Here is a 19,047-nt window from a genome sequence, read left to right on the forward strand (position 1 = left end):
TCTGAGGCGCTGGCATTTCTCGTACGGCGGATATTTTTGCAGCATCAGTGTGTATGCCCTCGGAGCTAACGATGTGGCCGAGGTAGTGGAGCTTCTGTTGCACAAAGCTACATTTGTCGAAGTTCACCTGCATCCTCTTTCTCTGGTGTCGTTCGAACACTTCTCGTAGGTTGCCCATGTGCTCGTCGAATGTGTCTCCTAGGACGATGATGTCTAGATACGCGAATACCTTCGGCTGGAGTTCCGGGCCGAGAATCGCGTCGAGAGCGCGCTGGAGCGGAGTGTTATCCGAACGGCATGACTTTCCACTGGAACAGCCCCCTCCCTGGGACGGTGAAGGCGGTATATGGCCGTGATCCTTTGGCTAGGGGTATCTGCCAGTAGCCGTTTTTCAAATCAATGGTGGATATGTACTTCGCTTCTCTGAGTTGGTCGAAGATTGCTCCAATCTGGAGCAGTGGGTGTGCGTCTGGTTCGCTGGCGGCGTTGAGTTGGCGGTAGTCTATGCACATCCTCCAGCTTCCTTGCTTCTTACGAACTAGGACAATCGGTGAGCTGTACGCGCTCTTTGATGGTTCGATCCGCTTAGCTGCCAGCAGCTCATCGACTTCAGCATTGATCACTTGTTGCATAGCCGGGTTACGGGGGTAGTAGCGCTGCTTCAGCGGCCGGTTGTGTTTGAGAGTGATCACATGCTCGGCTGCAGTACTGGGTCCGGTGATTCCGCTGAAGGTCTTCTTGTGGTGTGTCAGGAATTCGGCCAGCTGGTTATTCTGCTCCTTGCTCAGGTGTTCTCTCTCGGTCAGAGCACACAGCTGGGAGGGTGAATCTGTTGTTCGCGGGATGGCTGCGGGCAGTGATTGTCCATCTAGCGTGAGGACAACTCCTCTGTCTCTGAGGAAGTCCATCCCCAGGATCATGTGTTCTGCGAGATTTGGGAGTGCCGAAGCAAGTGTTGTTGTCGCTCGCTCGTTAAACATTATTCTTACCGGATAAGTGTACAAGCTGGAGACGCATGTTTGATCGGCCAGTTGTACGTTTCGGTGAGTAGGTTGATGCTGGATTTTCCTCTCTTCTAGTTGTTGACGTATGGACTCGTCGATGTAGGAGAGGACGTTATCTCGGCCGCACCTAGAGCAGAACAGTCTTTTCGTCCTTCGGCATCGGAAGCGGAGGTGCCCGCGTCCTTTGCACCGCCAGCAGGATTCCTCGCTGTTGTACCTCTCTTCTAGGGGAGCTAGGCTGTGTGCTGCCTGCCTGCCATTCCTGGCCTCCTCGCCCTTCAGAAGCTCAAATTCGNGCGGAGTGTTATCCGAACGGCATGACTTTCCACTGGAACAGCCCCCTCCCTGGGACGGTGAAGGCGGTATATGGCCGTGATCCTTTGGCTAGGGGTANTGTCTCTGAGGAAGTCCATCCCCAGGATCATGTGTTCTGCGAGATTTGGGAGTGCCGAAGCAAGTGTTGTTGTCGCTCGCTCGTTAAACATTATTCTTACCGGATAAGTGTACAAGCTGGAGACGCATGTTTGATCGGCCAGTTGTACGTTTCGGTGAGTAGGTTGATGCTGGATTTTCCTCTCTTCTAGTTGTTGACGTATGGACTCGTCGATGTAGGAGAGGACGTTATCTCGGCCGCACCTAGAGCAGAACAGTCTTTTCGTCCTTCGGCATCGGAAGCGGAGGTGCCCGCGTCCTTTGCACCGCCAGCAGGATTCCTCGCTGTTGTACCTCTCTTCTAGGGGAGCTAGGCTGTGTGCTGCCTGCCTGCCATTCCTGGCCTCCTCGCCCTTCAGAAGCTCAAATTCGTCAGTGAGATCCATCAGCTCTTCGATCGTCTTGAACTCTCCCTGCTTGGCAAAAAGGCGGTATTCCACGCGCAAGCCATCGTAGGTGGAGGTCGTCCAGTGGGATGCGGTAGCACTCGGCTAGTTCTTCGATTCTCTCCAGAAAGTCGTGTAGCGCGTCGCCTCCTGTAAAGTGTACGTCCCATCGACGGACAGTATTCATCAGCTCGGCGTCGCTGATCTCATTACGCTTTGATGCTGTACGCTTCATTTCTCCTGGCTGTGGACTACAGTTGTCGAGGCAGCTTTACTGGCCTGTCCTCTTCTGCTTTGACCTCTTCTTCTAGGTCTCTCAGTAAATCCTCTGTTGACTTGCGGTTGCGCTCTGCTTTTACATATGCGCTAAGCGCGTTGCGCAGGTCAGCGACTGTGTATCCCTCTACGAAAATTCGGTGTCGCTTGCACTCTTCTATCAATTTCTCCTTCTTTAGCAAGTATATCCAGCTGAGGGAGTCGACGTTCAGCCAACCAATAGGTTTTGCTCTCGCTGGCGCGTGTGTCATCTGTTAGTTGTGGTGTGTTCGGCGAGCCCGCTTCCGCAGTGTTGGTGCTTGTAAAATTTTTTGCACATGCGCCTGCAGAGCTGGGTCCCTGCTCGGGGCGCCATTTAAGAGGTGGGCTTTGTCAAAGGTTGAGGTGAACTCAGCCGAGCCAGAGTCCAGCGGAGGTCCCACTAACCCCCACCAAATAAAACACACTATTATCGTGTATTTACTTCGAACACACAGACACACACACGGCGCTACGACTAGAATGCTTAGCAACCTTGGGTCCAAAGAGAGAGAGAGCGAGAGGGAGAGATGACGTTCGTTGTGATCGTGCGGTCGGGTCGGAGCGGATGACGTCGAGAGCGCTAGCAGCACGGCGGATGACTCTCAGGAGCGGCGCAGCAACGGTGAGGGCGGTAGCAGCGCGGCGGGTGACTCTTAGCAACGGTTGAGCCACGGTGGGAGCGCTAGCAGCGCGACGGGTGACTCTTGGCAACAGCGGGGCAACGGTTGAGCAACGGTGAGAGCGCTAGCAACACGGCGGGTGAATCTTGGCAACAGTTGAGCCACGGTGGGAGCGCTAGCCGCGCGGCGGGTGACTCTTGGCAACAGCGGGGCAACGGTGAGAGCGCTAGCAGCACGGCGGGTGACTCTTGGCAACAGCGGGGCGACGGGTGATTCTCAACAACTGTTGAGCAACGAGGGCGTCCCGACGGGTGATATTCGGCAGCGGGTGACTTCTAACAGCAACGGGTTGTTCGTACTGGCACTCGGCAACCGGTGGAGCGAAGCGACCTAGCAAGACTCAGGCACTGCCGCTCCCATAATCGCACTCTACACGAGTATGGGCTGGAACGGGGCGGCGGTTATGGTTATGCCGAGCTTGGCTTGGCTGGCCGACAAGACATTAGTGCGCAAGCACACCACCCGCTCATCGACCAGTCAAGTCAGCTACCCACCAAGCAAGACTGACTTGACTGCGCACTTGTTAAGTCTTTTATACCTGTTGCGCTGGATGCTTGTTGAGAATTCGTCGTGTGCCGTCCCGATTTGTGCAGTGTAGTGAGCGAAGTGGTTGGTGAGTTATTCGGGCATGCAGCAGGGCTGCTAGCAGTGATATTGTGTATATGTACATTGTAATGTAATATGTCTGTACAGTGGTATTTACATGTACGGTGGAGTATGTATGTATAANGCGCCATTTAAGAGGTGGGCTTTGTCAAAGGTTGAGGTGAACTCAGCCGAGCCAGAGTCCAGCGGAGGTCCCACTAACCCCCACCAAATAAAACACACTATTATCGTGTATTTACTTCGAACACACAGACACACACACGGCGCTACGACTAGAATGCTTAGCAACCTTGGGTCCAAAGAGAGAGAGAGCGAGAGGGAGAGATGACGTTCGTTGTGATCGTGCGGTCGGGTCGGAGCGGATGACGTCGAGAGCGCTAGCAGCACGGCGGATGACTCTCAGGAGCGGCGCAGCAACGGTGAGGGCGGTAGCAGCGCGGCGGGTGACTCTTAGCAACGGTTGAGCCACGGTGGGAGCGCTAGCAGCGCGACGGGTGACTCTTGGCAACAGCGGGGCAACGGTTGAGCAACGGTGAGAGCGCTAGCAACACGGCGGGTGAATCTTGGCAACAGTTGAGCCACGGTGGGAGCGCTAGCCGCGCGGCGGGTGACTCTTGGCAACAGCGGGGCAACGGTGAGAGCGCTAGCAGCACGGCGGGTGACTCTTGGCAACAGCGGGGCGACGGGTGATTCTCAACAACTGTTGAGCAACGAGGGCGTCCCGACGGGTGATATTCGGCAGCGGGTGACTTCTAACAGCAACGGGTTGTTCGTACTGGCACTCGGCAACCGGTGGAGCGAAGCGACCTAGCAAGACTCAGGCACTGCCGCTCCCATAATCGCACTCTACACGAGTATGGGCTGGAACGGGGCGGCGGTTATGGTTATGCCGAGCTTGGCTTGGCTGGCCGACAAGACATTAGTGCGCAAGCACACCACCCGCTCATCGACCAGTCAAGTCAGCTACCCACCAAGCAAGACTGACTTGACTGCGCACTTGTTAAGTCTTTTATACCTGTTGCGCTGGATGCTTGTTGAGAATTCGTCGTGTGCCGTCCCGATTTGTGCAGTGTAGTGAGCGAAGTGGTTGGTGAGTTATTCGGGCATGCAGCAGGGCTGCTAGCAGTGATATTGTGTATATGTACATTGTAATGTAATATGTCTGTACAGTGGTATTTACATGTACGGTGGAGTATGTATGTATAATGTTGTACGTATGTGCGGTGCGGTATGTATGTACAATATTGTATGTATATGCGATGCTGTATGTTATTGTATCGTAGCTATTGTATCGAATGCTACGTTACAACTTAACATTTTTTGCCTGATACTTTGACGCTTTGAAGTTCCTTCGTGGGCAGATCTTGGGGCGTAGAGGGATCGTTGCTGCATAAAAATTTTTATACACGTCTAAAGCTATACGAACCGTGTGCAGACTGCCTAAAGCTATATGACCTGTGTGCTGACTGCGTAAGGGAAATCATTTCTGATAGCACCTTGGAAACGGTGCTCCTTCCCAAAGCGATGTTGGTCCATTCGCGTTGCTCCCAGTTTCAATACTGCGGGTATAGAACTTTCTTTGTACATAAGGCTGCAAGTCACCCAAATCTTGATGAACGCTGGTTTTTTATCACATTGAGTGCATGAAAGTTGTTAAATATAAAATGATAGTTTGAAATGGGAAAAAGAAACCAGGTTTTTGCATACTACTTACTCATAGTCCGCTAATTCGCTAATTCCATGGGATTGCTGCGGTTGTGCAAAATTTTTCGCCATTATACCATACAAAAAATCTCGCTAGACTCCTTAAACACCACTTTTATTTGGAGTTTATGCAAATGCAACCCTTTTTTATCGAATTTGGTCTGTGTCTTTAATAATTCAAACCTGCAACCAACTTACCGACAGTAAGGCAGTCTGCACACGGGTCGTATAGCTTTAGACGCGTATTAGACGCACATACGAAAGTTGTACGCTTTGATGCCGCACACGTGCATTTAAATGGAGGGCTGCATATGAGTCGTGAGCTTCACGAATTCGTCAAAGCATGCTAGTACGCTTGGCGTACTGCAGTGTTGGTAGCTAGGCGCACGTACGCTTAGAAAAGAGAAAGAAGTTTGTTTACAATTTTCGGTGTGCGTGCATGCATTTCATAAAAAAAAACGATAAAACAAAAAAATTCGTGCAAATAATAGAAAAATAACTAAAAATTAAGTAGAGAAATAATAATTCTTCATCACTTAACATTATTTGCCTGATACCTTGACGCTTTGAAGTTGCTTCGTGTGCCGAGCTTGAGGCGTAGAGGAATCATTTCTGCATACAAAATTTTAAACGCGACTAAAGCTATACGAACCGTGTGCAGACTGCCTTCGTCTGTTCCCGTACTTCAGAATTTAATCAGAAATAGTCCGAGGCCGTTCCGTGCACATAAGTGTAGAATATCAACAATCTAGCTGCAAAAACAAAATATTTAGCTCGACAGAACTTTTTGTGCTGATTTCAACCCTACCAAAATTATTTGGCGGAAGTAAAATATAAAGAAGATATCAGTGGTTAAAATCAAATTTTTAGATTTTTTTAATATTAATATCTTATGAACAACATAACCTATTAAAAAACTTATGACGTCAAAATAAAGGTAATTTGTGTTTCATTTATGTGTATAATTTATATGCTTTTTATATTTTTAGTGGGGAATTACTGAAAAGCACAAAAAAAATATAAAAATATTTTTTTACATGGCGTTTATTTAGAATTAGTTTTAAAACTGGTTATAGTGGCATAAAAGGTATTTAAATTATATTGACATTATCATCAATAATTTTTTAATCGGTTAAGTAACTAGTTTCCGAGATATTAAACACATAAGAAATGGAAAAGTTGAACTTTAACTTCTTTTATTGGCTTTGGTTTTTATGTATTTCCACCGAATAACTTTGGTGTGCTGAAAAAGTTCTATCGCTCCTCATTTCTTGTTTTTCTTAATCTAAACGGTTGGTATTTTAGACTTAGGGCCGGTTACTCAATGTCTGGTTAACACTAATCTGAGGTTAAACACCGTTATCGACGTTTTCGACTCCATGCATACAACAGGGAGTCGGTAACGTCGATAACTATGTTTAACCGGAGATTAGTGTTAACCAGACATTGAGTAACCGGCCCTTATGTGTGTGTGTGTTAAATCCTGTAGTACGGGAACAGACTAAGGGCCGGTGACTCAATGTCTGGTTAACACTAATTAACCGCAGATTAGTGTTAACCAGACAATACTTCAGAACGAAATTGACAAATAGGAGGTTTGTTTCTTTTTTTCTACAATCGGATTCGTTATTAACTTCGAAACAAAAGTTCCGGGTGGATTGTGGAACACCATTTAATAAAGCGTTCTCACTGAGCCGTTAACTCGAGTTTATGAGCCATTTGGAGTTTAACGCTTAACTCTACTCTTAGGGCCGGTTACTCAATGTCTGGTTAACACTAATCTGCGATTAAACATCGTTATCGACGACTTCGACTCCATGCATATAACAGGGAGTCGGTAACGTCGATAACTATGTTTAACCGGAGATTAGTGTTAACCAGACATTGAGTAACCGGCCCTAAATGAGAATAAGAAAAAGTAAACAAAATATGTCAAATTAAACTCTGAGCTTCTTAAACACCCCAATGGGAACACTTGACAGTTGTTCATAAACTTAAAACGTTAAACTCGAGTTAATGGCTCAATGAGAACGCTTTATAAATTCTGAATCGGAATTGAATTCCGTTTCCGATGCGATTCCGACTCTGATTGCAGAACAGGGCTGTTTGTCAGGCAAGTATCACGTAACGGTAGTTTGGAAATACCCATATGTAATACATTTATTCATTAAACAATTGAGCGTAAAATTAAAAAGTAATAATGATTTTTGAATACTTAATTATAAATATCCTGGCAAGGATTTTTTCAGCCAACCCACGCGCGAAGTTCATCACAATTATTTGTTTAAGAGAAAGAGAATTGCATGAACGCGGCCTCAATCAGGCGATATTTAAATGTGCAAGCTACCGCGTGCACTGTAAGCTAAGCTAAGTTAATGCTTTCAAGGTTTTTCTTTTATTATCGTTTTGTGTTCATTTTCAAAGCATATTGAGGACTTCCAAAAGAAGCTGTAGTATAATTGGTTAATAAACAGATGAACAACTTCGTTGAACTTTAATACCTCCGCACACAAAAAGCTTGCGCACCTCTTCGATTTTTCGCAGAAGGAAGTGCCACAGCAATGACGTCAATTTGGTAAACTTGGTGTGTCGGTAGTTTTAAAAGAGGTGCTTCAGTTGATAAAGGAAAAAATTTGCAATCAGTGTTCGCTTTTGTTTCGCCTAATGGGCGTACTCCACGGCAGCTTAAATTTCAAGTTATTGTTTTGTTAGGCTTTCTGCACATTGGTCGTCCAACCATACTTGCTTCATCGCCACAATCATGATGCAACGATTACATGACGACTACACTTTCATTCATTTGGCGTCTATAAATTCACCTGGAGCAGGTATTTTCTATTTTTCTGGTTGATATTTTCGCGAAATATTCACAAAACTGCAATTTGTGAAATATAGACTGTCTAGATATAATTTTTCAGTAATATCCTTTCTTTTCCTGAAATGTGTTTTGTGCATGCACACAGAGACTTTTTACAATTTCGTCATATTTTATAGTTAAAACGCTCACATTTATTGAATTTTAATGCAATTATCCACTTTTTAATAATTTCCACAGGTTTTATGCAAACAATACTATTTTTTATGCAAATATTAGCTTTTTCACTAATTTTTCCCCATAAAATGTAAACAAACAATGCGTGCACAACGATTAGCAAACGACAGTGCCGTACTTATCCGTTTCTGCATATTCTACGATTTGCGAGACGATAACGCAACTGTGACTGGACGACAAGTGTGCAGATAACCTAATTTTTACCAAATTCTGTAAAAGCAAACTGCACTGCAAAATGTTAATATCGTTCAAATTATTAAAAAGTATAATACGCTTCCTCCTAAATACGCTTCCAAAACATTCCCAGCAACCACAAAAATGTAGTCGCCTGTATACACACTTTGTAGCAACTGCAGTTGTCAGTTGAGAGTTGCCAGTTGCCATCTGTAATATCGTTTTGGCAACTAGCAATGCAACTGAAGTTCGATTGCTAACCATACCCATTAGTTTTGTTTAGTAAGAATTAGCTAATTGTTATATTTTCAGTAACTTTGTCCTTTCTCTTAGATTTTAAAATATTTTAAACTGATGAAATAAAAACTTAAAATTCCCAATCGTAGAAAATCAAATGAATTACAAAAAACTTTCATAAGTCCAACTCCGGCTACGCCACAGTATTTTTGCATAGAACTCACTCCAAAATTTACGGAGAAGTCCATATTCCAAGCGTGTGCAACAAGAATCCAAATCATTGAACAAATAGCCGAACCGTACCCCAGCTTCTACATGATTATTTATCCACTCAAAGTATCAAAAGGATATACAAGAATCTTATACATAAATAGGCAATCATCTTTCCTTTACACCCCTTTTACGGCTAAACTATACTTCTAAGGTATAAGCAGTTATATATCATTAGAAAGGTATTTTAATGCTGATGTGCAGGCAATTTTTAAAATTTCAAAGTTGCGCAGCATAAAGCGAAAAAATTAATTCAAAAGTGATACCAATGTATAAATGTATGCTTTAATATTGATACTGAATTACAGAAACGTGCTAAGCAGCAGTTTAGGAATAAGATTTATGTAGATTAAGATTCATGTAAGGAAGAAAAAAAAGTTGAGTGTGTAGAAGGAAGGGATAAAGGCAAAAATTAACATAAAGGTAAAGAACGCTAAAGATAAAAGCACAGAGAAAGGTAAATTTAAATACTCAATATAATGGCAAAGGTGTGGGTGAATATAATATATTACATATATACATATTATGTAGAGATGAAAAAAAATGAAGATGAAGATCAGGATAAACGAAAAGATAATGATAAAGATGAATATAAAGATGAGATAAAGTTGAAGATGAAGATGAAGAAGCATATGAAGACGAAGAAGCATATGAAGATGAAGATGTAGATAAACATAAACATATACATAAATATAAACATAGAAAACGATAAACACAAAGATAAAGATAGGAAATGTGATAAAGATAAAAAAGGAGATACAACTTAAGAAGGCGCGCTGTGTTTTGTTATGATATGTTCTCGCTGTATGTGGTGTTATGTAATATTATGTTATGTTATGCTATGTAGTATTATGCTATGCTAAGTTCTAAGTTAAACTCCCCTCCACTTAACCCATCCCAACTAATGTTATTTTACCTTAACTCACCTTAACCCAACACAACTCAACTCAACGCACATCAACTACCCCTTAATTTTAGCGGTAGAATTTCAAATGCTGGGCGAACACTAGTCTCCAAAATTTGACTAACCCTGGCTTTATATCAATAGTTTCTTCCATCGACGCAGAATCACTAACACTCAAAGAACGTAAATCTATAAGAAGAGACAACACGTTATAATTGTAGCGTTTTACGTACGTACGTAATACGTTTTTTGATTGGATGAAAAGAGAAGGCACGCTCCTGATGTTCACACTCGCATCAATTATAACGTGTTGTCTATTCTTATAGATTTACATTATTTGCTAACACCATAGTATGCGTTTAAGCGACTTATGCATTTCCCGCATAAACAAACAACAGCAAATACACACACTCACTTGTATTGCACTCCCGCCCAAAACCAAGTGCAGCGAATAAACACACGCACTTGTGTTTAAAAATAATTCGCTCGTCCTTCATTGGGTATGCATTTTTTATGCAGTTCTCAACTGCCGCAGAACCAAACCTACTAAAGTAGTTAATTGCTGGCCCCCCAAATCATGCTCAACAAATTCGCTTGATGCATCACAACTCCTCCGGAGTTGTCTCACGAGGCTCTGTATTGCTTTCGGCATACAGAGGTGGTACAAGAGCTACCATTGGCCACAGCGCCTACCCAATTTTTTAACTTAAATAAATAACAGGTGCCCAACACTCCGCTTGACGCACACTCTTAAAAACTCCTACAGAGTTTAAGCGGCAAAGCCACAGCGCTACAAGCCGTAGGGGCTCTGCATGACTTACAACCATGCAGAGGTGACAACTGATGGTCATCATTGGCCTCGACGCCTACTCAAAATGCAAATACATTCATCCGGGTCCTGCCCTCTCACTGAGTTATTCATGGCCCTTCGAGCCGGACACTCGCGGCTTATTTTACATCCACTAGACGAAAAGTCGTGCATTTTTATGCACTTCTCAACTGCCGCAGAACAAAACCTACTAAAGTAGTTAATTGCTGGCACCCCAAATCATGCTCAACAAATTCGCTTGATGCATCACAACTCCTCCGGAGTTGTCTCACGAGGCTCTGTATTGCTTTCGGCATACAGAGGTGGTACAAGAGCTACCATTGGCCACAGCGCCTACCCAATTTTTTAACTTAAATAAATAACCGGTGCTCAACACTCCGCTTGACGCACACTCTTAAAAACTCCTACAGAGTTTAAGCGGCAAAGCCACAGCGCTACAAGCCGTAGGGGCTCTGCATGACTTACAACCATGCAGAGGTGACAACTGATGGTCATCATTGGCCTCGACGCCTACTCAAAATGCAAATACATTCATCCGGGTCCTGCCCTCTCACTGAGTTATTCATGGCCCTTCGAGCCGGACACTCGCGGCTTATTTTACATCCACTAGACGAAAAGTCGTGCATTTTTATGCACTTCTCAACTGCCGCAGAACAAAACCTACTAAAGTAGTTAATTGCTGGCACCCCAAATCATGCTCAACAAATTCGCTTGATGCATCACAACTCCTCCGGAGTTGTCTCACGGGGCTCTGTATTGCTTTCGGCATACAGAGGTGGTACAAGAGCTACCATTGGCCACAGCGCCTACCCAATTTTTTAACTTAAATAAATAACCGGTGCTCAACACTCCGCTTGACGCACACTCCCAAAAACTCTTACACAGTTTAAGCGGCAAAGCCACAGCGCTACAATCCGTAGGGACTCTGCATGACTTACAACCATGCAGAGGTGGTAACTGATGGTTATCATTGGCCCCGACGCCTACCCAAAACATTTTTGCTTTAATAAATTTTTATGCAAATACGTTCATCCTGGTCCTGCCCTCTCACTAAGTTATTCAGTATGGTTCCGAAAAGATGTTCAAACTAGTTTTTTCTAATTTGATTACACCCGATTTACGTAATTCAAGTATGTATTTCTAAGCAACTATGTTTAGTTCTCTTTTGTGTGTTTCTATTTTCTTTTACACGCTTCAATTTGGTTGAATTCCAGTTTTTGGTTCTTTAAATGGGAAACCACGAAAATGTCAAAAGCAAAGCAAGAAACTTGGAACCAGGTGACGGTACAGATGCACATGTACTCTTCCCTTTTCTTCTCAACCCCTCTCTTCCACTAGCAAGCAGAATTGAATTCAATACTTGAACCGTGTAAAATCCGGTAAAAGTAAAAAATATTGATGTGCAGCGTTGCCATTTTAGCCGTTTTCCGGCTAGATTTAGCCGGTTTTGATAGCAACTAGCCGGAGAAAATTCGATCTAGCCGGCAGCCGATTTGTTAGCCGGTTTGTAAAAAAAAGTTAGCCGTTTTTAGCCGATTTTACTATTTGCCTAATTTTCAGGTGCAAAAAGTAAACAAGTTGTTCGAAAGCAATAATGCAGACCCAATGAAGATTTTTAATGAACTCAATGTTTTACTTTCGCATCTATGCTCCCTAGTGGTTATTAGCGCGGACACATTTGATCCTATATGCTCCCCGTTGGAACCATACCTTGCTCCATTTCCTCGGTTTTATCACAGTTTTGAAGAGTATTTAAAAACAAAAGTAAGCACAAACGCTTTTGACCACGAAGCCGAGAAAATAATTCGAGAAAATGGTCGCTATTTTATTATCACTTTAATAAAGGAATTACGCCAACGCCTCCCTACAAATATTGCCACACTAAAAAAAATTGACTTTTTTCGGTTGGAAATGCATTAAGAGTAATTAAACCAAAAGTATTTGTTCAACTACAGCAACAAAAACACAAATATAATGCCGACGAAATAACATCCATAGAGATGCAATGGCAACGGTTAACGTTACATACCTGGAGTAATTTAGACTCAACTGTAAAATTTTGGGCCGAAGTTTATGCCGAAGTTTATCAGTTTCCCAAAAACCCTTTTGCTGACCTTTGAAACCTAGTTTTTAGTTTTCTTGTTTTGCCTATAAGTAATGCAGAAGTAGAGCGAATATTTAGTTCAATGAATATAATAAAAACTAAGCAAAGAAATCCAATGTGCGTTAAAACGTTAAACGCTATTTTATATATAAGATACGGTTTAAAACGTGAAGAAAAATGCTGCCATAATTTTACTGTAGATGACGATCTCTTAAAATTAATGAATTCAGGTGATATATACAATAGTGATTCATTTGATGATGAGGAATATACACTCGATATAAATTAATGGTGTTAACTAGTCTTTCGTTTCTTGCGATTTATTTAAATAAAGCATGTGGATTTTCACTAAAAATTTTAGCCGTTTTTTGCCAGAGTCTATGTGAAATTTCACTAAAATATTTTAGCCGTTTTTTTTGCCAATCTAGCCCCAAAAAGTTCTGGCAACACTGGTGATGTGTAAGCAAATCAATGTTGCCAAATTCTCATTTTCGAAAATAAAAAAATTAGTAGTACATAGCTGTGTTGGTATGGAATAGTAGCTTATGTCGAGAAGTTGGCTTTAGTATAATGCGGCATTCCCTTTATCCTTTAAACGACAAGGAATTTTTTGATGAGCTTAATAAGAATAATGACTTGCTAGTATCGGAACTATTTCTTGCACGTTTATTTGCCAAAAGTTCTTCAACGGCTCGACACCAGTGAGTTATTCGCAATCGTATGCTGCGAATGCCGTATTATACTAAAGCCAGCCTTTCAACACAAGCTACTATTCCATATTAACATAGATATAATATAAACAATAGTGGGATTAATGAAACGTCGCAAAGTTGTTGCAAGTGTCGCATTTGTTGCAAAATTTGCCACCTTGCGACGCAGCTGATTACTGTTGTATGGAAACTCTCCTGCGACAAAGATAAAGACACTTGATATTTTATTGTACTTGAATACCTAAAGAAAAAGTATCATTTGTTAATACTAGGTTCACATATAAGGAGATTATCCTCATTTTTGAGCTTAACTCCCTTATCTGTAATAAGAAAAAGAGATAAGCCAGAGATTAGAATGTTAATCTGTAATTATAAAATATTCTCAGATTTGACCGATAACTTTTCGGTGTCCATCCTAGTTTTGTCGATTGTTTTTGCGAAAAATAGGAGAAATGGCAAATGTAAAAGTAAACAAAAATGGACGGTAGCAAGGAAAAGAGGTTGTAAAGGTATTTTTAATAAAATGTTAAGTTAAAATATATTTACATTGCTTAATATAGCAGAACAACGTGATCACGGTGGCACAGAGAAGAAACATAACTTTTCCTTGAGATGTGAGAATAACAAGCACAACAAATTTCTTCTTCTTCTTATTTGGCGCTGTAACCGCCTAAGCGATTTTGGCCGAGTCCAAAACAGCACGCCAGTCATTTCTCTTCTGTGCTAACTGACGCCAATTGAAAATGCCAAGTGAAGCCAAGTCCTTCTCCACCTGGTCTTTCCAACGCAGAGGAGGCCTTCCTCTTCCTNGGGCAGAGCACACTTAAATTCCAGTCGTCGGGCATGCGTTCATCTGACCATATTCTGCATACGAGCTGATGCATGCACCTCATCAGCTCCTCGCCGCCGTACTTGAATAGCTCGGCTGGCAGGCCGTCAGCTCCAGCAGCTTTGTTGTTTTTCAGCCGCGTAATCGCTATTCGTACCTCGTCATAGTCAGGCGGTGGGACAGCTACTCCATCATCATCGACTGGGGACTCGGGCACAACAAATTTGGCGGCTAATAATCTGAGATTTGCCTGTGTAAACGGGGTGATTAAAAAACGAGCTTTGAGTGAGATAATATTGATATGTGAACATACTTTTACATAACGAGTCGCTAACAATGCAATAGTCTGTTCCTTTGAACTTCGGACTAAAACCTGTGGAACTGTCAAACAACAATTTTACTCTCTCAAGTGAGAGTAAAAGGAGAACAGATGCAGAAGTGCACGGGTAAAAACATCAGTCGGTTTGTTTGCATGCCATTTGGACAACAATGATTTGGCTGAAGTATTACCAAATAATTATTAAAATCTATACGTCTTCAAATATTTCGTTGTTTACTTCCATTTTTTTACAAATATAAGGTTCTTTGCTTACACCGCTTTCTGTTTTTGTTTGCACATGCAAATCAGCTGATCGTTTGACACTTTTCATGAATTTACAGGGAAAAAAACTCCGGACTAAATCCTGTAACTTCTGACTAGGAACAGTTGCTCAGTTACTCTCTCAAAAGTGTTCCCACTCACAGGTTTTATGTCAATAGGAACGACTTCCTGTAAGTTCTGACTAAATCCTCTAAACCGTACTGCAATTGGAACAGACTATAATTACCAAATTTTCAAGTCAGCCCTTAATCTCAAAAAACGGAAAAAAGTTGCATCTGTGTCCACCAGAGGAGGCTTAGTTCACATTAGGCAACATAAAAACAACAGTCCGCTCGCAATGTACACCCTGGATATACTCAATGAACTGGAGCGAACTAGTCCACCTGGTATCCACTCCTTTCGCGACGGGAATATACACCAAAACAGCGATGATCCACAAGATGTATGATTACTACTACTGCTATTATTGTTCTTTTTATCTCTTCTTTTACTGCGTTACTTACTCTATTTCCACATATTTCTGGTTAAATTTACTATTAGTTTTGTTAAATTCCAACTACAGTGCATTTAAAGTATTGTGTATTGACTTTGGAATATAAGCAGGCGAGTTCCAAAGGCTGTCTTAACACCATCTTGCGCATTTTAAGCAAACTAGCGGTTGGGTTGAAGATAATTCACCTCAATGCGCAAAGCTTGTACAAAAAGCTTGATGAGTTTAAATATATTTTTGAGGATTCCGATATTGATATTCTTTGTGTCTCCGAAACGTGGTCCACACCATTTCACAGTAATGATTTGTTAAAAGTGAAATGATACCAACTGTTCAGAGCTGATAGAAGTGGTTATCGTGGTGGTGTCGCNCCACACCATTTCACAGTAATGATTTGATAAAAGTGAAATGATACCAACTGTTCAGAGCTGATAGAAGTGGTTATCGTGGTGGTGTCGCAATTAGTTAGAACTTCGGACTAAAACCTGTGGAACTGTCAAACTACAATTTTACTCTCTCAAGTGAGAGTAAAAGGAGAACGGATGCAGAAGTGCACGGGAACGCAAAAATCACTATTTCCTGTAAAAACGTCAGTCGGTTTGTTTACATGTCATTGGTACAACACTGATTTGGCTGAAATATCACTAAATAATTATTAAAATCTATACATATTCAAATATTTCGTTGTTTACTTCCATTTTTTAACAAATATAAGGTTCTTTGCTTTCTCCGCTTTCTGTTTTTGTTTGCACATGTCAATCAGCTGATCGTTTGACACTTTTCATGAACTTACAGGAAAAAAAACTCCGGACTAAATCCTGTAACTTCTGACTAGGAACAGTTGCTCAGTTACTCTCTCAAAAGTGTTCCCACTTACAGGTTTTATGTCAATAGGAACGACTTCCTGTAAGTTCTGACTAAATTCTGTAAACCGGACTGCTATTGGAACAGACCTAATATATGTTAAAAATTGTTTGTCTTGTAGATTACAGTGATGGACAAAAGTCTACTTACACCGCCTTTTTTCGTTGATTTGAAAGTACAAAAACTCTATTGAAAAACGTGTGGATATAGTTTTATTTGAAACCATTTTCTAATCACAATAAACTAAAAAAATCTATTCTTTAACATAAAATAACAAATTTATGGTAAAAAACGCAGAAACAGCGTTGACAAAAGTGTACAAACAGAGCGAAGTTCATAGCTTGTAAACTGGTATGCTGTGTTGTGATAACGGTAAACTACCGTTTTTTTTTTTTCCCTTTTACTATGTTTGGTGCTTTGCTAATATGGAATTTAGTTGTGGTTTGAATACTTAAGCATCAACAATGGCTTCGCGAAAGAAATATCAGTTGACGTAAGAAATTTGGTTATGCAGCACAGAAAAGAAAACAAATCATATGGGGAAATTTCAAAAATTTTAATCTTGAGTCGACCAACAGTACAGACCATTGTAAAAAAACTTTGAAAATAGTGGTTCTACCGAAAATAAGCCGCGCAATGGCCGCCCGAGGAAACTATCTCGCAGTGACGTCAGCTTTATTCTCAAAGAAGTGGACAAAAATCCAAAAGTTACTGCTCCAAAAATAGCCGAACATATAGCAAGCACATCAAACAAGTGTGTCCATCCAAGCACAATTCGAAGAGCTCTAAACAATAACGGTTTCCACAGTAGAACACCACGCAAAAAGCCTCTTATTTCTGAAAAAAAAACGGTAAACTTCGCTTGGAGTTCGCCAAATCACATAAAGAAAAGAGGATGGATTTTTGGCAAAAAGTTTTTTTTAAAGATGAGTCAAAGTTCAATATATTCGACAGCGATGGAATGGCAAAAGTTTGGAGGAAAAAAAAAATACTGCACTTAATCCGAAGAAGTTATTATCAACTGTGAAGCATGGTGATGGCAACGTAATGGTTTGGGGAACTGTTGCGGCATCTGGAGTTGGAAGAATAGCATTTATCGAGGGTAATATGGATCGTTATCAATACAAATCTTTACTGGAACATAATTTGAAGCCTTCGGTGGATAACTTGGAGCTGGGTGCACGTTGGATCTTTCAACAGGATAACGATCCAAAGCACACGGCACACATTGTTAAGGATTGGCTGCTCTACCATGGTCCAAGGCAATTGAACACACATCACAAAGCCCAGATTTAAATATTATTGAGCATGTCTGGGAAATTTTGGAACGCAAAATTAGAAAAAACAGGTTTCTAGCGCTGCTATACTCAAAGAGCGCATAATAGAAACTTGGAACAGTATAACTTCTGCAGAGTTGACAAATTTAGTAGCCTCGATTCCACGACGGCTTCAAGCGGTTATTGATGCTAATGGTGGACCAACTAAATACTAAAAATCAATAATATCTAGGATTAAGTAGTGTTTTCGCGCTTTCATAGCTTTGTTATTTTATGTTAAAGAATGGACTTTTTTTTAGTTTATTGTGAATAGAAAATGGTTTCAAATAAAACTGTATCAACACATTTTTCAATAAAGTTTTTGTACTTTCAAATCAACGAAAAGAGGCGGTGTGTATGTAGACTTTTGTCCATCACTGTATGTTGTGCTTCTGGTTGTGGTGACCCTGTGGAATATGTGTTCATTGATATCTTTTCAGGTTAAAACAAGCTCCTGGTCGACTGTGTGTACAGACCCAATCGTCATATTAACTTCTCCAATTTCACCGAATTTCTTCAACCATTACTCGACAACTACAACAACGCTGTGGTAGCGGGTGATTTCAACAGCAACTTTATTGTCGATTGCAGCTTAAAACTTAGCATGGAGTCTCTAGGTTTTTTTCCGACTAACGCCTACTTACCAACACATTTTACTAACACCAACAGCACTTTGCTTGACATATTTTTTGTGAATGACCTTAGTAAATCCCTCCACTGTAGCCAACTGTCTGCACCTAACTTTTCGAGACACGACTTGATTTTCTTAATTTTTGATTTTCAAACAACCAGAATACCAACCTGTTTCACATACCGTGACTTCAAGAACATCAACTATACCTGGTTCTGCCAGATATGTTGCCAAACCGTGACACTTAAGGGGGGGAGAGGCCTCTCGCTCCCTTCCCTTTCGTTTCGACACTAATTACGTACGAAAGGATGTAGTAAAATTTTATTTTAACAAACAAAAACATAAAAACGTGCGATCATGGAATCATTACAACGTGCACCAGCAAAACAAAACAATTTATCACAACTAAAGCACAGATAATTTTTCACAATGCATGTACCTTTTTTGTTCCTTATGAAAATATAGTTTATACTAAATACATCAGAAAACATAAGCATACAATTTCTAAACTTTGTGCAAAACTCGGAAAAATGCAATAAATTTGCATACAAATTCGCAACTTTCTATTCAGACTTTTTTATAAAAATTTTGAAAATGAAGTTTTGCCGCCCATAAAAATTTAGTTGATTTTTGGTATTGTTTTTTTTGTGTTTACTGAGAGTTTCTTCCATACAAACTATGTTCGACATTTTTTTGTATGTGGAAGACACTGTCAGCAAAAAATAAATAATTGCAAAAAATCAACGAAATTTTCTGGTAACTTCAGACTTGCACTTTACTAATTGGCTCAAAAGCTACATTTTAAACATTTTTCTAAAAGATCTGATTAGAAATTGTGATCAGATGAAAGTGTCTCCGAGATCTAGTTTGATATGTTTAAAGGAAAATTATGGTACAAACGAAATATGTCATACGGCAACCATAGTC

General features: G+C 41.3%; 1 protein-coding gene across 3 annotated transcripts in view; it reads right to left on the bottom strand.

The window, feature by feature from the left end:
• The window catches only part of LOC108358298 (fez family zinc finger protein 2-like), a 131,634-nt gene that overhangs the window by 44,696 nt on the left and 67,891 nt on the right, over window positions 1–19,047 (bottom strand). Inside the window, exon 2 of one of the 3 annotated variants that reach the window (XM_017609540.1) lies at window positions 5,647–5,861. The exons of the other annotated variants lie outside the window; for them this stretch is intronic. Coding sequence (XP_017465029.1) covers window positions 5,806–5,861 — 56 coding nt within the window. The 3' untranslated portion in view covers window positions 5,647–5,805. Of the gene's footprint in view, window positions 1–5,646; window positions 5,862–19,047 lie in introns of those variants that run through there. 3 annotated transcript variants of the gene reach the window in all.

The sequence above is a fragment of the Rhagoletis zephyria genome, unplaced genomic scaffold, assembly GCF_001687245.7.
Source record: "Rhagoletis zephyria isolate East Lansing unplaced genomic scaffold, Rhagoletis_zephyria_1.1 Rzeph_scaffold_00233, whole genome shotgun sequence".
NCBI classification, from domain to species: Eukaryota; Metazoa; Arthropoda; class Insecta; order Diptera; family Tephritidae; genus Rhagoletis; species Rhagoletis zephyria.